The sequence below is a fragment of the Onychostoma macrolepis genome, chromosome 17, assembly GCF_012432095.1.
Source record: "Onychostoma macrolepis isolate SWU-2019 chromosome 17, ASM1243209v1, whole genome shotgun sequence".
Classification (NCBI taxonomy): Eukaryota; Metazoa; Chordata; class Actinopteri; order Cypriniformes; family Cyprinidae; genus Onychostoma; species Onychostoma macrolepis.
Genome location: NC_081171.1, coordinates 19055796 through 19081031, shown reverse-complemented (window position 1 = coordinate 19081031; position 25236 = coordinate 19055796). Strand labels below are relative to the sequence as shown.

Here is a 25236-nt window from a genome sequence, read left to right as displayed (position 1 = left end):
TAAGGAAAAGAGAATTGTGTGCAATGATACTCTAAGAAAGGAACTTACTGATTATTTTATGTGCAGGGGATGTCTTGGGGAAATGCTATGTTTTAGATGCAGGCAGAATCGAAGCCTTCAAAGTTGCCAGGTATCTGTATTGTCATGGCTGACTCACAAATGCTCTTTAAAAAATAATAATCTCACAATATGTTTAAAGACTAAAATCATCTGTCCTGCAGCTATGCCTAATTTCCAGAGACAAAGACAAAATACCCTAGCTAATGATCATGAAATAGTTATGTTTCAGGCACACACTGTAAAAATGATGTGCTTCTGAAAATTGCATATATATTTTTTGTTATTGGAATTTTTTGACAAAAATTTGAGTTCATTTAAATGTTTCAATTCAAATATACTAATTTTGCAATGAACATACTGTGTGATTAATTATTGAATGAATGCAATTACCATGGAGCTGTTTTTAATTTACAAGCATTTCCTGTCAAAACACACATTTCACTTCCAATCAAGTTTTGTTATTCAGTCCCATTTGCCATCTTCCCAGGATGCTCTGGGTCATAAATAATTGCAGTTGTTTGATTGTTTGACCTTTTGCCAGTTTCATTTACACGGTTGCTGTTGATTTTGTTGTCACATTTAGTAGTTTTGTGATGTCAGGATGCGTTTGCTCATCTTAAAATGATCAATTACTTGATTGTCCCTTGTGGAGTACCTAATTATGTTGCATGTTATGGTATTTAATGAGTTTTAGTTTCATGACAAGTGCTCATGCTGTCACGTGTCTGCCCTCCTAAGTTCCTGTTTTCCCTTATTTGTTTTAGTTCCGGTTCTTATTAGTTAATCATCGTTCATTGTCCCCACCTGATTTGCATTATCTTGTTTGCTCTTTTGTTCTCGTCCTGTTATAAGTCCTCAGTTTTCCCCTTGTCTTTGTCTCAGCTTGATGTTCAATAAATGGAAAAGTGTGTTAATGCTACTTCGTTCTCCTAACCTTTATTTAATTTGAACTATAACCACAAGTCCGTGACACATGCCATGCTGTCAGTAGTTTAAACCAATAATCCCCTTGCTTTCCATGACATGTACTTCTCATAGAAAATCATGACAGGACGTACATAGCCTTGATCAAGTTAAAACCATGTAGATGAACAGTCTGTTTTGCATACTCTTTCTAAGCAAATTTACACTGCACAGGTGGCACAGAAGCACTTGGCATTTAGGCAGCTTTACACAAACCATTTCATGCTGCTCAGAGATAATGCATAAATGCATTTACACAGCAGTTGCATCTTAATACAGTTCGGCATTGTGAATTTACAAAAACAATTTTAGTAAAGCAACCTTAACTTGCCTGTGTAAAGACTCCATTAGCTGTCTAAAGTTGACTTTAGAGTTACTTAATATCAATATTTTCAGTTATTTAAAATATTAAACTGATATTTAGTTGCCAACTATCCATAAGCATGCTGGCTCTTTTAATTCCGATCAGCTCAGATATATATTTTATATGCTCAGTGACTCATTTTAAATTAGCCTATTTATTTTTAAGTAGCTCCGTTGAAGCTCCGTTCTAAACGTTGCATTTATTGATTTTGAGTAGCTATGAAGTATGATTTTTACAGTGCAAGTAGCGCACACACATAATATTGGTCGGGGTTTCATTTAGCCTTTGCATTGTCCACTAAAGGGGGAAGGCAGTGGGATGACGGTCTCCCAACATAAGCAAATTGCCAATAAATTATGTTCTCTGCTGGGAGGGTGAGGGAAGAGGCTGAATCACTGATTCAAGAGAGGGCGAGCGAGAAAGAGAGAGAGGGAGAGAGTAACGTGGATCGCACTGACTAGCACCGGCCCGCACGCGCGTGTCTGTTTCCTCTCTCAGTGGTGTGGTGCACACGCGTTTCACTAGTTTTGACAAGGGATTGCTTTTCTTTTGGAGGCGACATCTCTTGTTTTCCATCAGCGCGCGCTTAATGCGGATTAAATCACTCTCCAAACATCAATCTCGTCTCGGAGCGGATCAGCACCTTGGACAGCGGATGCCAGAGGTACAGTCTGCTGAACGGTCTGTTCGGATGAGGGAGGGTTTCCTGTCAAAATCATGAATTACCCGTTGTGCAATGAGCTGTGGCGAGCACATAAGGCGCGTTGTGCTTCCTAAATTAATATTAACTTAATTGAACTGACTGCATGAAGGACAATTAGTTAATGGCTGGCTGAGTACATGTGTGCATATAAAAAGAAAAGTATTGTGATTTATGTCGGCGCTTCTAATGGGTTCGAGTTTTTAGTGCAGTTTCTATCGCTAAAGTATCCGTTCATGAATTCATGGGACAGCTAGCGCTTTTAGCAAACTAATGGGATTGTAAGATTGCAAAACTATCGGTTAAAGATTGTTAAATGAAAGAGGAGAAGAGGAATTCGAGGCTTTGACAGATGATAGTCTCTATTGTCTAATAACGACGAATGTATTTTTTTAGATTATTTGAGTTGTTTTTCTTGTGAATCTTATTAATATACGCTAAAAAGTGACTATTCAAACTGAATTTTCTCGTGGTCTTGGTTGTGATTCGTCTCAGTGACTCGAATCTTTTGAATCCAATTCACCCAAAAAATTCATTCATTGATTTTTTTCCTGCAGGTTATCGTCACCTAAGTGTTCATAATTGTGATATGAGCGAATCATCGAATCGATCACTCGAAACATGGAGTCGAATAGAAAAGAGTTTTATTAAATCTACTGTGAGACTTAAGAGCGTTCAGTACCCACAAATAACATCAAAATAGGGTTTTCGCCCTCTTTGTAACCTGCTTGGCATAATATTAATCAATAAAGACAACGCAGCCTAAATAAATGAATTGTTTCTATAACACCATTAACATAATGACATATGCCATTTTATTTGTGTAAGCTCATCCGTCATTAATAGATTAAATTAATTCTAACTTCACTTTGCAGCACAACATGCTCCTCTTAGCAGATCCTTGTTCACAAATTGGATCATTTGTTCATTATGTTCGTTCACGAACGAATTTACATGTTCACTTGTGCTCGGAGTCAGTTTTTGAAAGCAGGAAAACGATCACGATTCGTTCGCTTGAAAGATTCATTCAAAAACGCGATTCTTTCCATGAGGGAAACCCATTGGCTCGAGATGCCAGTCTCCACACACTACAGCTTCATTAAGGGAGCAATATTTCTCTAAGCCTTTCAAACAATGGCCGTGAGGTTTGTTTGTTTTTGTTTTCATTGACTGAATATCATTCTAGTACCTCCAAGGGTTTAAAGGGGTTTTACAAACGACTCGTCCATCCATTTCCACTTACAGTACTGGCTCAGAGCCCGCGGGCATTTTTCACGCGCGCTGCAGTGTGTTCTGAGGTAAACCAAGAGGCGCCTCACGTGACACATAAACAACCTGAGGGATCCTCGAACCCTTTCACCTCTTGACCATGCTTGCACTATTATCGGAAGCCTTGAATACAAGGTGGGTTTATGTATAGGCGCATACTTTATACCTTATAGTCAGTTACAAAAACGCCCTTGAACATATCTGTTACTGCACAGGAAAAAAGAAAAAGGTACAAGTAAATGAACACATAGGTCACACACAAAATATCAAACCATTGTTTTGGCCAAAAAATAAAAAAATGGCTTCTACAATGTTTTAAACTACGCATTGAAATCAACATACAGTACAAAAACATTACTCGAAAAAGGAAAAACACATTTGTGTAATTGGACTTTGACTCAAAACTATATAGTTAGGTCTTCTTCAATATTGTGACAACATCCCTGTCTGAGAACTGCTCTCCTTTATGAATGCTTGAATTTGTAGGTCTCTTTTTCTTGTTGTCTGTTGGTTGATGTTTGCTGATTATGCTTTGTCACTCAATAATTTCCTTCCGACCAGAGTTTCATTACTGAGTGATAGAGTCTTTGAGAGAAATAAATATGTCATCTGATTAATATTTGTTGTACTGTGATTATGTATCTATGCCTGTCACATTGGACGTTTTATGTAGTCAGTGAACCCATACAAATTAGTAAGTTGCTCTAGTGATTTACAGACATTTATGCAGGAAAGAAATAACTGGCAAACCCAAATCAGTTACATTATTTCTGGCACTGTCAATGTGAAACAGCATTCACAACTCATTTTATTTCTGTTATATTTTAGAGGCAAAATGGGGGAGGGGGAAATGTTGGGATGTGATTTTTTTTATTTTTCATCAGAAATTGATTGGATTTTGCAGATTGGTTGTTATATTCCAGAAAATATCCAGGTTATTGGAGGAGTGAGGTTAAAAAGTTATTATGAGAAAATATTATGAAGATAAACATAATTTTTTTCCTTTGAGATAATGTGCAGAGATCATCTGTTCACAATTAGACCAGAAAAGAAAGTAAATACGTTTAATTTCCTATCGATCTGATCAGGGCACACAGAATTGCTGCAGGCAAAGCAGTGCACTTATACGTTATCTCATTTCCTGTGCATAAAAACTGAACTGGGTTTTCAGAGTGTCACACCCCTTCCATTGCCCATTATCAGGACATTAGTCGGTATGACTGGTACATTCTTACCCTTCTGCCAGCAGGCCATGGAAGTTCCACCTGCATGTTTGCAATATCCCCGGGGTTTTATAAGTGTGACATGACCGCCTCCATTTGCAGGCAGACAGGCTAACTGCTTCCCTGCCAGTCCAAACCCCCCGCTGGCTAATTACTGACACAATGTCAGCACGGACAGCTGGCAAGGCCATTTTGTGAAGTGAAGCATTTGACTGGGGTTGGCTGGAAGGAGGCCTTTCCTCTGAGTTTTGCATCTGTAGGAGGCCTGGATTCTCGCATCAAACAATGCAGCAGTGCCCATGAGGCAGCATGCTGAATGCACAGCCCGTCAGCGCTGTAGAATGATGGTTAAGATGGCTGGTCTTGCTTATTAGAGATAGTTGGACTGCTCTAGAGTTTGTGTTGTAATATGCTGGAACTTTTAAGGGGTAGCTGCCATTCTAGATCGTTCTAGAGATCTTACTTGATCACATATGCACATATGCACTGCTAACTATATCAGAATCAGAACTGAGTTCATCTAACACATAAGCTTCTTCTTAGAAGAAAGGTGACTTGGTGAGTTGCTCTCAATGCAACAATAAACCCACACAATTCCAATAAACAGTTTATGTAGTGCTGAAGTACAGGAGATGAATGTTTAATATTCTACAGTTATGTTCAGAGTTTATAAGCAGAGTGCATGCCATGTATGTTAAATAAAAAGCACATAAACAGTCACAAATTAGCAAATGCGTAATGTGAAAGTATGTGGAACTTTATATATCATCAGCTTTGATACAGATGGTTTGCTGTATTATTACCCTAAAATCTGCTCTTAATGAAATAGTTCACCCAAAAATGAAAATTTTCTGAAAATGTACTCAAGATGTAGGTGAGTTTGTTTGTTCATTGGGGCACATTTTGCAAAATGTAGCATACATCAATGGATATTCTGCAGTGAATGGATGCCGTCAGAATGAGAATCCAAACAGCTGATAAAAACATCACAATAATCCACAAGTAATCCACACAACTCCAACTGACGTCTTGTGAAGTGAAAAGCTGTGAAAAGTCCTAAGACATTTTAAAAGTTTAAAAAGTCCATCTCTATTGTACTCTCACATCAAAATCTACCAACATATTTGTTTAGAACTATTTTGGACTGTTTTCACATGTAAACGGTGCTTGATCTGTGCAAATTTCTCTCCTTATTCAGATGATGACTTTTTCACTGGAGAAAGGTGAAAATAGGTGAGTAAATATTCTGCAATTTTTCATTTTTGGGTGAATTCCTTTAACAACTTTGTCACTTTGAAACATGCGTGACATTGCAGTGTCCAGTCAGTAAGTTCTACTGCAGAATATTGAATATTGAATATTGCAAAGAATATTGCAGAAATATTACTTTGAATTAAGGATACATAAAATGCTAGTAATGAAATTAGCTATTAAGCATTTACTTAGAAGACTGACAGCACTTATACAAGTAATTTAAGCACTCAAAGACAAATGGTCCACTAGGTAGTGCGCATGCACAAGACGCGTCCATCCAGGCTCACGGTCAATAGAATATACTTTGAGGGGCTTGCATGCTCAGTTGTGCACAGAGTTGAGCATAAATACATGAAAATGTATTTGAAATAAAAATACAAAATACTGCCTGCAAAAAAAAATGTATTTAAATACAGTATTTTGAAAATCCATAAAATACATTTGAAAACTGGCCATCCAGCGAAGTACCACTATTAAGGCTTGTTCGCACCAAGAATGATAATTATAAAGACAACTTTATTAGCGAATCCTAAGCATGTGCTGCTGCAGTTATGTGATCTGTCACTGTAAATACTTGAGCTCTATAACACAGGATAGATTTTGATTGGCTGTCAATGTTTTTATCATTCATCAGTAGTATAAAATTGCTCTGAAAGTGATTTGGACAATAGCATGTTATTGTTATAGTTGTGGTGTGGACTCTGCTATTTATTTAGATTTTAAAAAGTTTTTAGAACTATATCTGGTCCCACTTTATATTAGGTTGCCTTAACTACTATGTACTTCAAAAAAAAAAGTACAATTTACTTATTGTGTTCATATTGTATTGCAAAACACTTCTGCTGCTATTGAGGTGGGATATGGGTAAGGTTAGGGACAGGTTTGGTGGTATGAGTAGGTTTAAGGGTGGATTAAGGTGTAAATCTGATGATACATGGGGCAAATTTTTGAGCAATTTTGCAGAGCAATGTTGCTTGGGCACTTTCCCATTGAGAATGGGTAACAAATTTCTATCTGGATAACTTTAGATCGGTCGTGGGCCCTGTGTCTCACCTGGTTGCATGTTGATGGCAACATTGCCCAAAGTTGCCTGGCAACATTGTTAAAAAGTTGCCCCGTGTATCATCAGCCTAAGGGATGGGTCAACAATGTAATAATAAATGTAATTACAGAAATTAATTACAGATGTTATTACATGCAGGTATTTTTTTTTTTAAATATAAGTTCAAAGTAAAACATGTTTATTGTATCAAATGATTAATTTAAATGTAAGTACATAGTAGTTAAGGCCACTTAATGTAAAGTGGGACCCTATATCTTTATCATTACGTTACATATAGTTTGTCTCGAGGCGTGCACACAGTAAGCTGCCTTTCAGAATGTGAGTAGGCCTACTGAATTCTTGAGTTCTCTTTCACAGCATACTGCACTTTTATTAACTCATCTCTCACTTTATTACTCATGTTTTTAATCTCCCTAACGAGTCAATAAGTCCTGCCCACTAAAACCTGCATTGATATATTTGCATACAACGATATATAAACGATATAGAAAATGTTCAGTCGTTCACACTTTATATATTAACCAACATATAGCTATATTGCCATATCACCCAGCCATAGCAAGCAGTAATGCTTAAAGTTTAATAAATAAAACTGACTAGGTAGTTGATAAAACCAAAATTTGACCAAAATAAAACAAAAAAATTATCAAGCCTGACTGGCTTTTGTATGTTTTATACAGAGCAAAATAACATGTATTTGACAGAAAATCCAGAATTGTCAACCCGGCAAAGTAAAAAAGCGCTGTGAATGTTTAAATGGTTATCGAATGGGACATTTTACTCAAAATGAAATATCTTCCAAATATTTTGGCTTTAATAAAATTTCCCCAAGAAAAATGGGGTCCTCCATGATTCTTTCCGACAGCAAAGCAAATCATGAAAATTCACTCACCCAAATCTAGATGGACTTGTACAGCTGCAGCTCACATGAAAGTGGCATGTCTGAACTAGTTGACACAGGAAATCAACTGCATAATAAAGAGCTTGACTGGCAAAAAGTATTTTATGTATTTTGAAAATACAAAAATACTAAGCTTAAATGTATATCAATACAAAATACATTAGATTTTTTTCAAAGGTATTTAAATACAAAATAGTATTTTGTATTTCAAATACGTATTTTAAATGTATTTATCAGAAATACTGCCCATCCCTGGTTGTGCACAACTCTTCTGTGAGAGCGTGAAAAGTATTTTTTTTAAATAGTTTTAAGTGAGTTTACTTTCTAAAAGTCCACAGGGCCAAATGTACCCATAGCGGATGAAACAATGTCTATGTAAAGTGGTTTGGGCTGAATTAACTGCAGAAGTGTAATACTTAGGGTTAGGGGTTTAAAAAGAACCCAAAACAGAATGTCTAAGAATATCAATACAGTGCTGCTTTGCAAGCACTGTAATCAATAGCATTAGTCTAAACCCAAAAAATGCACTCTGCCCAATTTTAGCTGAGTAATTCATTGTCCCAACTGAACATTAGTTCCCATGACAACCTAGTCATCTATTAGTTCTCTGGCATTGTGACAGCGGTACAGTAGCCAACATACTTTCGCATGACAAATGTTGTAAAGCAAATAGAGTTCTTTCAGTGTGCGAGACGTCATTTTAGAGCTGAAAAGCTCATAGCGACTCCGCTCACACTTGTCTTTGTGTCGTGTGAATGAACGTATTCTGCTGTGACAGATATATTAGTCAGGTTTGGTCCTCTTCCCTGATGCTGGATGACAGTTCATAACACTTTCTTCCTTAGAAATATCAGACAGTGAAATCATCTTGGGAATCCAAGTGGCCTGAAATACTCCTTCCATCTAGACTGACTTTGTTCTACAATAAAAAATCACTATGACACTTTGTCTTGCTATACTGAGCACTATACCAAGTTGTCCTTTCAGAGTCACCTAAAATATAGTTATTATAGTTTTACACCTGAATGGAGCGTGGCTGTGTGGTGTTTCTGTTGATCTACCTGGACAGGAGAGTGCAGCCCTTCTATAACAGCAGCATAAGGGCAGAGACCGCCAAGTCTCAGAGCAGCAAGCGCTTAAGAGTGCGTGGGGCCTGAATTGAATCACCTTTCAGAGAGGGAGAGGGAAAGATAAAGTGAGGCAGAGAGAGACAGAGGCAGCAAAGATAACATCTATGTGCCACAATGTGTGATTGCACTGGTTACTGCCTCTTTTGTAGCAGATTTGGAGCTCTAAGTCGTTCCATTTGTTGCCTCTCAGTGTAGCAAGCATAAAATTGGTGAGGCTTGTGTAGCCAAGAGTCTGTTTCTAAGCTTATTGAGATGAATTTAATTATTTTTTCCTAAACGCTGGAAATGGGGGTAACACTTTAGTATAGGGACCAATTCTCACTGTTAACTAGTTGCTTATTAGCATGCTTATTATTAACATATTGGTCAAATGTAATACTTTATGAAAAAATAAATTCTCTGCTTATCTAAATATTGGGGGAATTTCATGGTTATGATTCTGTATCCAAGTACAAATTATGATGCTTAAATGGATAGGTCAATCCAAAATGAAAATTTTATAATTTACTCTCCCTCGTGTGTTTCGAAACCAGCATGACTTTCTTCTGTTGAACACAAACTGAGATGATTTACGTCCATACAATGAAAGTGAATGATGGTTTCTCACATATGGCTTCAGATGACTTGAAATACAGTGTTTGAGGAACATGGACAATTTTCATGACGCTTTTATTGTTTTTTGTCATTTGTAGAGCTTGACAGCCCATGGTCCCCATTCACTTACATTGTATGGAAAAGAGCAGCATGAACATTCTTTTAAATATCTCCTTTTGTGTTCTACTGAAAAAAAGAAAGTCATACACACATATCACGACTTCAGGTTGAGAAAAGTATGTGCTTATATTCATTAGGCTTCTGATAATTAATCCTTAGTGTCATTACACATAACTTGCCCTGATGTGGTTTAATAAAATATGATGCACCTAAAGCAGTAATTCTTTATACTTAGTCACCTGCTTAGGTAAATATCATGAACATAATTAAAACACTTTTTATTAGACCCTGCAGCAAAAAATGTAAATGTGAACCAGACTGCAGTCGAAACCAAAGTTGAGGTGAAGTAAATGACAGAATGATTTTGGATTTTAACTAGAGGCCCTAAAAGGTCACATGGATTTTCAGACACTGTGGGCCATATCAGTTTCTACTCTTTCAGCTTTACACAATCCTAGTCCTCCGTCTCTCTTTAACGTGTCTAAGCTGTTGTGCTGCAAACACCTTGGGTTGCTCAAAGCTCCAGCTCTCATGTGAACAGAGTAGAAGAGGCAAGAAAGATACTCTCTTCTCCTTCTTAGCACAGCACTGGGGACAGTTGTGTCACGCTGAGATAAAGAATCTCATGGACGTGAGAAGACTCCCAATGCCCAGTCTGCCAAAGTTCTGCAGTTTAAAGCCTCCCTGTCATCTCCGACCAGAAAGACATAAATAGTAAGCGCACAGCTTTCTGGGTCTCGCCTCATGCCTTTGCCTGATTCTATGGCTGAGATTCCCATGGGAATGACTGAGACAGTGGAACAATGCAGCTGAGAAATTAAAAGATAAATCCTGTCAGTGAGACAGGCTCTGCATTCTAATATCTAATATCTATTCTAATATCTCAGAATGAAGTTGTAAGGAATCCTCTCCACCGTATGTGATTTTGAGCTTGATTTACTATTCTGGGCAAGATACAGCTATTAAGGGAATAGTTCATCTAAAAATGAAAATCCCATCATCATTTACTCATCCTCATGTTGTATGTATGACTTTCTTTCTTTTGTGGAACACATTTTATTAACCAGAATGTCTAGGCTGAGCTCCAAAAAAACTGAGAGAGAGAGAGAAAAGAAAAGTCAGAACACAGTATATTTCAAGTCTTCTTAATCATTCTTAGTATTTATTTATTTATTTTACATTAGGGGGCATTTACATGACCCTGATTTAAACTAAATACGGAAACCTTTTTTTTTTTTTTTAAGATTTATTTTTGGCATTTATTAGCTTTATTATTTATTATTTATTGATAGGACAGTCAGAAGACAGAAAGTGAAGTGGAAGAAAGAGAGGGGGCGGGATCAGAAATGTTCCGCAACCCAGGACTCAAACTCAGGACACCCGAAGCGCAACGGCGCTATAGCGCGCCGACAATATGGAAAGCTTTTTAAACGTCTTTGCCATTTATTTACATGGCAATGCCATTTTGGGGGGTCTGAAATCACAAACTTTTGAAAATGGGCTTCAAATTTTTAAAAGCATGCAATTATGATTTTCATGGAAACAACAAATATGTGAATTTGTGAAAACGGTGATGTCATGCGCATACATATTCCGTGTTCAGACTACAATATCACATTTAATATTTTTTCCATGCAGTATAAATTAATTTACATAAAATCTTTCTTTATATTCTAAGATGGGGGTCCCTCAATAGGGGATACACATATTTAGTAGTTGTTGGCATCAGGGACGTCGCTAGACCATTTGGTAACTCTTTATTTTAAGGTGTCCTTGTAACACTTGTTACATGTCCTTACTATTATAATAACAATAAATTATATATGATTACATGCAAGTAACCCTAATCCTAACCCCAACCATATAGTAAGTACATGTAGTTAATTAATATTACTCTGTACTTAAATGTATAATTACACTGTAATAAGGACACCTTAAAATAAAGTGTAACCAACCATTTTTACTGGGCAAAAGCCTGATCAAAATACTGCTGTGCCCCAGTAAAACTTTATATGTCAGAAAATATTACTGTATGCCAACTTGTGAGTAATTTTTCACACAATATTTCAGGAATCAGGTCATATGTTTTTTTTGGTCATCTGTTCAGAATCAGATGCCAGATACACAAATAAATCACTCTTTTGATCTAATCAGTCAGTGGGTTTGCAAAAAGGTCTGAAATTGTTAGTGATTCAGTTTGATTCATTTGATCAGTTCACTCGCACACTGCATCATTTGTAGTGGTTTTTCACAACAAAATAGTAAACATTCTGTACTGAACTCTGTACTCTGTACTGCAGGTAAAGATTTTATACATCCAAATCAGTATTAAAAGAGTATCAAAATATGGGCCCCTGGTTGGAACTAACGTTTCAAAACCCCTGGTTTAGGAGACTTTAAAAGCTGAAAACAAAGAGATTTTATACGTGAGAGAAATATAGATTGGGCAAGGAAGGACTGACCTGAGAATACTTTGTAACAATGAAGTGATGTTAGGATTAGTCGAGTGGAGTGTCAAGAAGAACAATTTGCAAAGGAAGTAGAGAAATATATCAGAGAGAGAAGTGAGATAAGAACAAAGTAGGACAGATATAGTACTTAAAAGGAAGAGTCCTGAAAAAAATGCGAATTAAATAAAATTTTACATCTTTCACTATGAAAGTAGCCTGATCTTCATATGCCATGAGATTCTACTTAAGAATAAGAATCTGAACCAAAGTTTTGTGAGCCTAGTAGCACCAAAGGAAACACAACACCTATATATGCTTTCCTTGATATTTCTTTTTTCTTTTTCACAGAGCAGCACACAGCATGAAGACAGCTTATTAAAAGAGGTGCTTGTGATTGGTGTTTCCACTTCCAGTGAAATTAAATGGCAGTGTTCAAAAAGACAAATCAATAGGTTAAGGGGTAAATGCTAAGTTCAGATGAAAAACAGCTGTTTTTGACAAAAGCTCTCCATGGACTTAAAAGCTGTCACTGGAAGCCGTTATTTTGCAGGGCTGCATTCAAACTTGATGGCTCTTTACATTTCCATGTAGAAAGTGTCAAGTACTTTGTGAATAATTGTTATAAAAAGGGACATTTTCTGTGTTTCTATTTTAAAAAATGACAAAGCTTTTGTTTTGGTTGAATGGTGTGAAATGTCTTCATCTGATATTGCTTTTAGAGAGTGCCTTTGGTATTTAAAATAATTTTAGTTAATTAACCCTGTCGTGTGATGTTGAAGCTCTAATTCTTGTCTACATACAGCTTCAGTGCACTTATTCAACTAAATTTGAACTTTTTTGAAGTGCTGCACCATAATGATGCCAAATGCTTTAGGGCTTGCTATATGGTTGCTAGTAAGTGGTTACTAAGTCAAAAAGGCCATTGCTAAATCTCTATGATATTCTAGTTCCTACATATGATTGTGGTCTAGGCCTGTGTAGCAATTAGATTCAATTAGATTCTGATTCATAGCTACTTACAAATAAAAAATGACATAAGAAAAGATATGTCAGAAATTCTTTCTCTCCTAAATAATGTTGTTAATTATACAGGCCAGTGTGTTGTGATACAAACTGCTAACTTACATTTTGAATTATGCATAAAAAATGGACTCGTAAGTGTCAATTGTTTCTGAAAACAATGTCATGTTGAATGTTTCTGATTCACTGAAAAGAATTGGCTCATAAAAGTCATTTGTTCATGAATTGGACCACAATGTTGTGTTTGTTTGTTTATTCAGGCAGCCCACGAGGACGACACAATGAAAGACATTTCTTGACACGATTTCACGGTGAATAGACTTGTTAACATTAAACACAGACTGCAAACTTAGATTCACAACTTGGGTAAAATATGATTTCTTTTATCATGGCGCTAAAGCTTTTTGCTGCTCAAAACAGTGCCAGGCTGAAAAAAAGTGAACAAACGTGTTCAACATTGATAATAATAAGAAATGTTTCTTGAGCACCTCATCACCATATCAGAATGATTTCTGAAGGATCATGTGACACTGGTGAAGACTGGAGTTATGATGCTGAAAATTCAGCTTTGCCATTACAGGAATAAATTACATTTTAAAGTACAATAAAATGAAAAACAATTGTAATAATATTTCACAATATTACTGTCTTTACTATATTTTTAATCAAATAAGTGAACAAAAATCTCACTGACAGCAAACTTTCAAGTTTGTGGGAAGTCTGGTCACTTAGAAACATAATTTAGTAATCAAAATAGTACTGTTTGCCTACATGCTGTTTGATATGTAAGGAATAATTGACTTCGGTCCGTTGGATTATTAGAAAAATAATGCACACCCGAGGTGGTGATGCGGTCACGACGCAAAGCGGAGTGGCGTTACACCGGTGTGCAGCTCAAGACATCGATCAGATGATATATTTCAAGCCATTCGTCCAGTATTTCTACTTAAATCGCTATTGTGAGCAGGATTATTTCTTCGCATTTCATCCAACGCCTCCATTGCTAATTCCAAAACGTCATTTTAACCTAGTAACGGAGGCTTGAGCCGTTGATAGCGGACTAATAATGTAGTTAATACAGTTAATAACTAAGTTATTAGAGAGAGAAAGAGAGAGAGAGATTACCTCTGCGCGTCTCTCAATAGTGATCGGCAGCAATGTAGTTATAGTGAAACTTAGTTCCTTTTGTTCACGAACAGCGCCGTTGTTGTTACCTCGCTTGTGAGAATTCATGTAGTTTTTAAGTTGTTTACTGATAAAACCGTCAGAGTAGCGCTAACAACATTAGCGCGGTGTATGTTAGTGTGTGTGCAAACTGTTATGTGTGTGCTGTCTGTGAGGGAGAGAGAGCGGGAGAGATAGAGTATGTGCTTTCCGTTCATAATAAAGCGTAATTTTGTGGCAAAAACATGGACATGATCTGTCGTTTTTATCATATTGTTTACTATATTTATTTGTTTGGCCAGTGTGTTGTGGGGTTTGGTTATTTTTCTTTGAAATAACAGAAATCATTTGGCGAAGTGATATGGTCATGTAATGCGGTCAAGAGCTGCCTGGAACTACATTCGTGTGCATTTCCCTGAAAATAATTGCACACCTTAGAACGTTCGGCAGCCAATCAGATTCAAGCATTCAACGGCCCCGTAGTATAATAATAAGTATTATAAAGTATCCACGTACTGGTTGTTGCCTTCTCTATAACACAACGTTGTAGAGTCTGTTTTCTTTGCACACTCTGCACAACCACTCCACGTCTGCTAAGAGTATGCTGATGCAGACCTTCTATAGTCTTCTCATCTCTCAGTGCGTCTCTTTCCCAATACCTTTCCATTCTTCCCTGCTCCAGCAGATGCTGCAAGGTCAACCATCCTAAGGCACTATGGAGGCTGTCACACAGCTCTGGCCGGCACCCGGGGAGGCCTTACTTTGATTATTTAGTCAGATGACAAGCGTTTGGTGGTTAAAGCGTGGAAAGGGATTCAACATGGCATCACGTCTGCTGTTTCTAGGCTGTTGAGAGGGCTTTGAACATGCAACAGTAGTAAGCAGCACCCCTAAGGGTCCCCCTCTCAGAACCAGTCATCACAGATCCTGTTACTGCACGCTTCATAGGGATAAAGCAGCTCTGAGTGCAGCCACAGAGAAGAGAGGAAGTGAGACAAGTGGAAGTGAGGCATTTAAAGGACAGAATGAGCGAGGTCACAGTAGAAAGAGGGAAGCAGAAGTAGTGCTTGGGGCATATCCCCGACAGAAATAATGTCTTTTGCACTCTTCTGTGTTTCAATGTGCAAAATATTGAAAGCTCTAGGCACTCTGTGCCAAGTCGGAAACTCACAGATCTGAGAACAGCTGCGTTTTCTTCTTGTGCTACTACGCAGTTGAGCTCAAAATATCATATGTATCCGGCTTTTGGTGGCAGTTGGCATGTCTTTGCTTTCTCTCTCTCATAAGAGTCGCTCTTGTGATTTTTATTTGGCCCTGTACACAAATTGATGTGTGATTGATCTTGTTCTGTACAAACAGTTACTCCCAAAATTTTGCAGCGTCTACATGCCAGAATTTATCATTTTTTTTAAAAGTATTTTTTCACTTTTATTCAGGAGTGATACATTAAATTCATCAACAGTAATAGTAAAGACATTTATAATGTTACAAAAGATTTCTATTTCCAAAAATGCTGATCTTTTGGACTTCGTATGCATCAAAGAATCCTGAAAAAAAATTATGGTTTCCACAAAAATATTAAGCTGCAAAAACTGTTTTCAACATTCATATTAGATCAGCATATTAGAATCATGTGACACTGAAGACTGGAGTAATGGCTGCTGAAAATTCAGCTTTGCCATCTCATGCCAGAGGTGTTCTCTGTTCTTTTTCCAAAAATATGAGAAAATAATACCTGTACAAAAATGATTAGATTTTTTTTGCTGCACCTCAGCTGGGTTAAATTAAAGCTGTGATTTTCTGCAATAATTCTTATAGCTGTGGTGTTGACTGAGGATTGTTGACGAATCGTCCCAAACGATGGTGACTATAAATAATAGGCTTATAGTAAAAATAACATCTAAATATGCTTTTTACTCTATTACTGTAGTTACTATTTTTGAGGCAAAGTAAAAACTGTTTAGAAATGCATAAAATACTTTAATGTGATTCGCTTTAAATAGCATGCAAAATGTAGCATTGGTCGTTTGTTGATAGAGGAAATACTGTTCCATGGGCTTTAACTCAGAAAGCGTGTAAACATCAAATGGAACATGAACTGACATTGCACTAAAATAGCCCAAACCCATAGAGGGGGTTTGCTTCCTCATTTAGGAAGTGCATGTGGCCTCTTTGTCTTAAAGGATGGGTCTTGGCCTGTCTCTGGGCAGAGACAAGACAGTGTTATGAGTCTGTGTTGCTGAGCTCAGACTGCTCTTGCTGATATAGCTCCACGGGGAGCTCTTGCTCATTGCAGCTGCCAGGCTGGATGAACATGTTGATATGATTACTGGAGAGGCCTTCAGGCCGGCAAGCTCTCTATCTGATTCTGCTGAGCTCTGTTTCTTCCCCTCTGGTCCTGTCTGTTCCTGACTGACCTACTCACAGAGTCCATTCACTGTGCCAATGATACGTATATGGTCACATGGGGGAAAATTACGGAGCAAACCAATGTCAAGAACATGTCTGGGACATGTTTCATCCTCAAGATCAAAAAGAAAGAAACAAGAAATATTATTTACTTAAAAAATAAAAATACATTTTGACATTATTTTCATGTTATTTAAGCTAGTTTCCCTGGGCAGTTTTTCCAATTTAATAAGAATAAAAAGAAGAAGAAGAAGAAGAAGAAGAAGTAGAAGAAGAAGAAGGAGAAAAAGAAGAAGCATATAATAATTATTATTGGAAATATTTTACAAGTAGTTCTAATTGTTATTTTCAAAAGTAACAAAAATAAGAATAAGAATAATGTATTATTATTATTATTACTAAAAATATTTAATATATAAGTATAAAGGGGTCCAGGGACTGCCAGGGTGGAAAATAGGAAAAGAAAAAAGTAAGAAATATATTAAACACACGCACACACACAAACAAATATATACTATAATTATAAATTTAAATATTGACAGATAAGACACAAAATGTCAGCTTGTCAGCTTAAAGTAAATATTTTACTGGATAATATTTTACACATATTTACAACATTTTTCTTTTTCAGAGTAAAATGAGTTTCTTGAAACATTGCCGGTTGTCCTTCCGGCATCTTAGTATTTGTTTTACTGCCTTTAATTTATGCAGATTAATACATACATACATACATACATACACACACACACACACACACACATATATATATATATATATATATATATATATTAAATGACTAAACACAATTTAAATGTAAAATTAAAAACAAATATGTTATAAATATAATAATGAGATTCTATTGTAAATCCTGGGAATTCTGCAAAAAATAATAAATAAATAAATAAATAAATAATACAGAATACATACAGTATGCATTATGGTAATTATATGAAAATGATGGCCAATATGATTTTGTGGGGGCTTTTAAATGAAAATAATGTTAGAAAATAAAATAAATGTTAGAAAATAAAATAAAATAAGCAAAACTAAAATAGACCTAATTTTCTTAAGCAAATATAACATCCTACTGTTTTGTTTTTGATGTGAAATGTGACCTAGACTTGTTTTTGTGAGATTCACCCAACTAGAGCAGAATGCATGCTCATTCATTACCTTACAAAGCCCCTCTCAGATTTTCAGACACTCTCCGTTTTAATTAAGTGAATGAGGGGGAGGAATGCAGTGGAAAGAGGGAGAGAGGTCAATCAATGAGTAGGAGAGTTGAAAGAGAGTATGAAACAGCCCTGGAGAGGACTCCAAAGAGATGGAGGAGGATGAGAGACCTGGCTCAAGGGGGCTGGGGGATGACGGACCAGATGAAGGCCAGGAGATACAAGGACAAGTTCAGTTCCTATGTGACAGAAGTCTATAAGAATTAACGGTGGATTCATTTTCTATAAGAAATACTGAGTGCTAAATCAATTTCTGTTCGAATAATTGATGGCTGAATCACTTTCTATAAGAATAACTGACTGTTGAATCGATTCATATAATGATTAGTTGACTCTCTTTTTATACACACAGAAAAGATGCGGCATTTTCACAGAAAACATAAATGCTGTTCTGTTCAAACAGAAGTCTGTGTTTATGTTTTGCAATACCAGGCCATATATCCATGTGTGTCTGCAGAAACGGCTTGAGAAAATTAGGGTCCTTCTGATCTCAGCCCCTTTTGCTGTAATAACAACAAGATGAAAAGAGGGAAAGAGCACGAAATCCTCCACTTCAAGGCAAGTTGAAGCACAGAGGCTCTTTTTTATTTTTCATTACTGAGCGGAAATAAGAGTCACACTCATTATTGTTTTCTTTTATTGGGGGTCTTGGACTGACGGATGCCTGTTACCACAGCAACACAGCAACCTCTATGCAGTATATATATATATATATATATATATATATATAGTATATCCGGCGCCTCACTACTTGCTGAGATGTCAGAGAATGTGTGACAGAGCCACAGGCTTCTGGCGGCTTTTAAATAAACTACTTTGTTTTTCTATTTGTTAAGTATGTATGAGAAATGAAATATTAAACATCATTTATAAACTTTCTTTCGAAAATATCTTTCGGGAAAGTTTGTTGTGTGCTCATTGAAAATTAATAAAGTGTCTCCGGCTCGATGCGGAATGCAAATCACCCCATGTTTAAACTGTTTAGTAAGCTTTGTCCATGCTTTCTCTGCTCAGCTTGTTTGGAAGTCGCTAGATCTGCGTCAGCCTGGGAATCAGTGGTGTAATAACTAGAGAAGATCTTAGAAAGCTTGGTTTGAAAGTGACAGGCCTGTCGTGATGTATTTACTTTATCTGTTAAATAATAGCTCTCTCTCCCTCTGTTTTTGAACATGGTAATGAGAATGTGGAGGGAAAATGCACTTAATTGTCATGAGAATAAATTTTATTTTATTTTGCTTTATTTTGTCTCAGATGTTTCTCCTAAATTTCCTTAAACATTTTAATAAATAAAAAAAAATTATGCAACAAAATGAGAATTACAGTAATGAGAATTTAAAGGGAAAATGCACTTAATGCATTTTAATGTCACAATGCCAAAATTTTCAGTAGACTATAAAATAGACTTCAATGTCTTTAATTAGATAGTGTGCTTTATTTTATTTTATTTATTTTGTTTGTTTTTTGTTTTGTCTCAGATGTTTCTCCTAAATTCGGACAAAATGAGAATCATGGTAATGAGAATTTATAGTGAAAATGCACTTAATTGTCATAAAAACATGTCACAATGCAAAAATTCTCAGTAGATTATTATAATAGACTTAAATGTCTTTAATTAGATTTTATTTTATTTTATTTTATTTTATTTTATTTTATTTTATTTTATTTTATTTTATTTTATTTTATTTTATTTTATTTTATTTTATTTTATTTTATTTTATTTTTTATCTCAGATGTTTCTCCTAAATTACCTTTAAAGAAATAAACATTTTATGCAACAAAATGAAAATTGCAGTAATGAGAATTTGGAGGGAAAATGCACTTAAGATTGTCATGAAAATAATGTCAAAATGCAAAATATCTCAATAGATTAAAAAATAGACTTCAATGTCTTTAATTAGATGTTTTATTTTATTTTATTATATTTATCTCAGATGTTTTTCCTAAATTACCTTTAAAGAAATAAACATTTTATGCAACAAAATGAAAATTACAGTAATGAGAATTTGGAGGGAAAATGCACTTAATTGTCATGAAAATAATGTAACAATGCAAAGAAATCTCAATAGACTAGGTATTAATGTCTTTAATTAGATAGCTTGCTTTATTTAATTTTATTTCTTATTTTAACTTGTCTCAGATTTTTCTCCTACAATTCTCCTAAAAGAAAAAAAAAATGTAAAAAGAATAACTTAAAGACTTTAGAACTGAAATCTCATGCAAACTTATCTTGATTTGTTTGATACAGATGTTGAGATCTTCTGAAAATAATGAATACGAAATCACTCTGGTCTTTTGTCTCAGAAGACACATAAGAGAAGCAGAAATGTCTTCAATTGTGCATCATTTATTCCCCTTGCTGTCTAAGAGAAACAACTGCGATATTTTAGAGATTTCATTTGTTATTTATACGGGTTGCAGCTGCAATGCAGCAAATTCATGTGCAATTTATGTTTTGTGTAACTGTGTAGCATTTTGAAGCCATTAGCAAACATAGAGTACTGCCTGTAATGCTTTGCCCAATGGGCTCCTGTGAGTGTCTAAGGTTTTTCTGCTTCACAGGAGGGAAATATTCCTCATGTGTATATTGATTGGGCTGATGAGCTCGCTCTCTACTACTCCAGACACTTATTTGCTCCCATGTGTTTTGCCACTTTAATTAAACTCTTGATTTAATGCTCTCACTCCATTGCTCTCTTCACTTACAGTACAGTGCATTGGGAGAGGAATGTGTGTGGATGTGCTTGTGTGTCTGAGAAGCAAGACCGGCTATAGAAAATCCAGATCTTCTACCAAAAACCCTGAACTACCATGAGATGACAATAAATAGTTGTTGTTATTGTTGCATTCTTCATATCCCTTATAATTTGACTTTATATTTCACAATTGTGACCAACTTTTTTTCTTGTAATTGCAAATTTATATCTCCCAGTTTGACTTTGTATTTCACAACTTCACTTATCTCAAAATTACCTTTTTTATTACCTTTTTTTTTTTTTTTACTCTTAGGCAGCAACAGACTTCTTATAGAGCCCTAGGATAGAAACTCAATTAGACCAAACCAAACAGAAAAGTACTTAAAACATAGATTTAAATGACAGCAAATGGAGCAAAGTAGAATTTTATCGTTTCGTAAATTAAGAATGAAAAAAGTGGGGGAAATAAATGAAAATCGTATTAAAAACAGAGTGTCATATTAAAAGACATTTAACATGAATAGGCTACCTTATTGATATGTTCAAGTACATGTTTGAACTATTGAAGCAAAATACATGAAAAATAATCATCAAATCATGCTTTGTGTGATGCATTTAAGTCTCAATCTGTGGTTCCTCCACCCTCTCTCCAAAATAAATAGTTCAATCTTCCGCTCAGCTGCATGTCCTGAAACTGAACAGATGAGAGAAGTTCACAAGGTCAGAGAGTCATGTTGTCAGAAATGAAAATCTGTGCACTAGAATAGAAAAGAAAGGAAGAAGAAGGAGGCCCGAAGCAGTGTAGAGGCACAATGCATAACCAAATTCTGTTCTGAGGAGTTTAACAGAGCAGTCATATTGAAAGAACAGACAAATTACTGCACATGTCTGAAACAAGACAGTTGATACTTTGTAATATTATTATTTTTGGGGGGGATTAGAAAATGAAACATGATTTAATCCAGGATCACTCAATAATGTGTCACAAGGCAATTTATCTACGCATTTCCATCAGGTCCCATCCCTGCTTTACATAATGTTTCAGAAGTGGTATTGATCCACTGCACAATTTACACTGAATAGAGCCAGAATTCCTATCCAAAGCTAAAAGCATTGATAAATGCAGGTAAAATTATGATTGCGGAAACAGCAGAATACACAATAGAAGATTTACTGCCACATGCACTCTATATTTTTCTTCAACATACATTAGTTCTCCATGAATTTCTCTCTGTGTACTGATTTATTCTGTTAGATTGCTATCTCTAGAGATAGAAATCAATCACTTGAGAAGATGTGTGAGCAAATAGTCTCAATGTTTGCTTCCATATATATCAAACATGAGCAGCATTGACATAAACTAACTAGCAATAGGAGATTGTGAAGGTCTGCTGTGCGAGTGGTGTGCGAAATGTTGCTGTGATTGGAATTTCGTACAACAGACAGTAGATCAATGCTAATCTGTTGATCAAATTTATGTGTTGTTCCCTAATATTCAAGCTGAAGAGGAAATCTAGTCACGATAACATCCAGATTGTGACCGTGAGCTGAGTCCTAATAAGAACACAGTACAGTCGGGAATATTTTCTTTATCTTAGATGCCAGCATTTCAATGTTATGCATTTCTTTTACACTTTGTGCCTACCGTGCATACTAAAACTTGCAAAGAATCAGCTGAAAATCATTTTTTTATTATTGTTATTCACGTCATGTCACTTCACGCCTAGATATCAGAGTCAGTGCACACCCTCAGCCTGTCGCACATCCAGTAATATCTCGCTTTCCAGAAATCCGAGGGTTCCCTGCCGCGTTAGACTCATCATCACTTATTATCACTCTCTCAATAGAAACCGTTGCTATGGAAGCTGGTGACTCAGAACTCATAGGAATATTAGGGAATTATATTCTAGCAGCTGACACTCTAATGCCTAAGTATGGATACTGCCACATAGCGAGATCTTGCTTATAGAACCCAGAAAAAGAGGAGGAATTTTCAATTAAAAGTATTCAAAAGTGTTCAATTATGGTGAAAACTTGAGGGAAAAAAAGAGCCTGAGATAATAATTCAGGCTACATTGTACCAGCTAACCAGCTCTATGCATTGTAAGTGACTGCATGCATACTTTTACACACAAAAAGTATTCCTTTTTGGATATTTAAACATGTCAAATTCAGTGTCCTTCAAAACAGCTAAAGCCTAGTCCACATAAAAGGCTTTAGAGGAATGTGAAATGAACCCAAGGACTCGTGGGATGGTTAGTTACATCTGATTGTGCTAAATTACCACAGTGACCCCTAGTGTTTTGTTTTAAAGCTTCATCAGCTGGAACAAGGTCAAAAACATTCTCTGAAGAGAACTAATTTTTCTTTCTTTAATCCACAGGCGCTCAAAGCCGGCAGAGCAGAAAGAGAGCTGTGACCACCCATTCCGTCTTCACGACTGACAGTACGCTCAGCTCCGATGGAGGAGTAAGAGACAGCGACAAGAGACCAGCACAGAATCCAGCCATGCTGTTTATATGGGTCAGCTGACACAGACAAGCAGGCCCATGTCGGTAAGGTCAGGAAGTCGACACAATCTGGCTCAGCAGTGGATAAACATACAGATATATCACGGTCACGTCGAATCAAAGAGATATTGACATACGAAACTAGTGTGGAGGCCATGTGAAGCTCGAAATGCGGTAAAGAGCGGCCATTGGACTGCGTGGAGCTTTGCTGAACGGGCTCCTCAGTCACCAGCATCAATGGACAACAGTTTGCACACCATGAACTAACCTTGCAATTTTTGAAGGATACGATTTGTTCGTTTTTTACTTTGATAAACAGACAGCACCATGGTTCTGCCACCACCTGACAAGCGGCATGTGTGTTTAACCACCATTGTGATCATGACCAGCATGGCCTTCATGGATGCCTACCTTGTGGAGCAGAACCAGGGTCCACGCAAAATTGGGGTCTGCATTATCGTCTTGGTTGGAGATATTTGCTTTCTTATAGTCCTGCGATACGTGGCAGTGTGGGTGGGTGCTGAGGTGAGGACTGCGAAGCGTGGCTACGCCATGATCCTTTGGTTCCTCTACATATTTGTTCTGGAGATCAAGCTGTACTTTGTCTTCCAGAACTACAAAGCTGACCGTAAAAGTCTGGAGACAGTAGCTCGGAAGGCACTGACTTTGTTGCTATCGGTTTGCGTACCTGGACTCTACCTCGTCCTGGTCGCGCTCGACAGTATGGAGTATGTAAGAACCTTCCGGAAGAAGGAGGACATGCGGGGTCGACTCTTTTGGGTGGCACTTGACCTTCTGGATGTCCTGGACATCCAGGCAAACCTTTGGGAGCCACAAAGGACAGGGCTGCCCATCTGGGCCGAGGGTCTGATGTTCTTCTACTGCTACATCCTGTTGCTTATCCTGCCTTGCGTTTCTCTGAGCGAGATCAGCGTGCAGGGTGAGCATGTGTCGCCTCAGAAGATGATGCTCTACCCGGTCCTCAGCTTGGTGACCATTAATATTGTCACCATCCTCATTAGAGGTGTCAACATGGTGCTGTTCCAAGACAGCAGAGTCTCGACCATCTTCATAGGGAAAAACGTTGTTGCCATTGCCACTAAGGCCTGCACCTTCTTGGAGTACCGGCGACAAGTTAAGGAGTTCCCCCCACAAGATCCTGCTGGGATTGCAATGGAGATACAGCAGAACTCTATGCCACACAATCAAACTCTACCAAATGCCACGACCACCCTCCCAGAAGAGCCCTCACCAGCCCGTGAGGTCATTGACACGTGACCAGAGCTGACAAAAACCTCAAGACTTTAGTGTTAAAGGGGAAAGAAGACAGCCTTAGTGAGTTCAGACCAGGACATGATGAAGTATGAGTTCAGCCCTAAAATGACTATTTTGAAGAATTTTTAAAGTTCTACTCAACTAAGCTGAGTGTTCAAAGGCCATTGATGCTCAGATGCACAAATGGTGACTCACAAAATCCTGATTTTAACCAGATTTTGTAATTTCAAGCAGCTGTTTTGTGATGTTAGATATGGGATGTTTTTTAAAGAGATTTCTGTTATGGTGGCTCACATTGCTCTCCACATGGAATCCGCACAGATTTCTGTAAAATCTGAATGCTCGTTGTTTTCAAAGTTTAAAGTTGCCTTGCCCCTTGTGTGTTAATTTATGAAATATTTTGGCTAGGTTGAATATGCTTTCAGCTATAAATGAGAGTCCAGTACTCTCAGATCACCGTGTTGAAATGCATTTCATACAATTTTGAAGATTCCCCCCCAAAAAATAAGTGCATAAAATGTGAGGAAATCCTGTCTAGGCTTGGTGATGAGCGAAAAATGAGAAAGAAGCATACCAAGTTCAGTCCACTCCTCCTACTATAATCTGTAAACAGATCTGAGGCAAGAACTGAACTTCAAGCGAACTTCAAATTATATTTTGAAGATTTATGTAATTTGAAGATGAAAATGCTTTTTTGCGTGTTAAGAAGTGAGCATGTTTTAAAGTGAAACAACTCTCACAGGACTCTTTTCCTGGGGATTAAAATGGGAACTAGAAACTTTTAATTTGCCAAAATTAATTTTCAGTCTTTATGAGTTTTGTATGTGTGTATAGAGAGAACG

General features: G+C 36.8%; 1 protein-coding gene across 4 annotated transcripts; it reads left to right on the top strand.

Annotated features, from left to right (window-relative positions):
- The first annotated feature begins 1857 nt into the window (after positions 1–1857).
- tmem121aa (transmembrane protein 121Aa) lies at positions 1858–25236 on the top strand. 4 transcript variants are annotated; one of them, XM_058749645.1, is made up of 3 exons: positions 1858–2051; positions 5778–5812; positions 22993–25236. In XM_058749645.1, the coding sequence occupies exon 3, from the start codon at positions 23447–23449 to the stop codon at positions 24395–24397; it is 951 nt and encodes a 316-aa protein (XP_058605628.1). In that variant the 5' UTR covers positions 1858–2051; positions 5778–5812; positions 22993–23446; the 3' UTR covers positions 24398–25236. The 4 variants fall into 4 exon arrangements, with proteins under 4 accessions (XP_058605628.1, XP_058605630.1, XP_058605631.1 ...); XM_058749646.1 differs by lacking the exon at positions 1858–2051 and adding an exon at positions 3337–3491; XM_058749647.1 differs by lacking the exon at positions 5778–5812.

Coding starts and splice junctions, on each gene's coding strand:
- tmem121aa (XM_058749647.1), top strand. CDS start 23,447: ATGGTTCTGCCACCACCTGACAAGCGGCATGTGTGTTTAACCACCATT.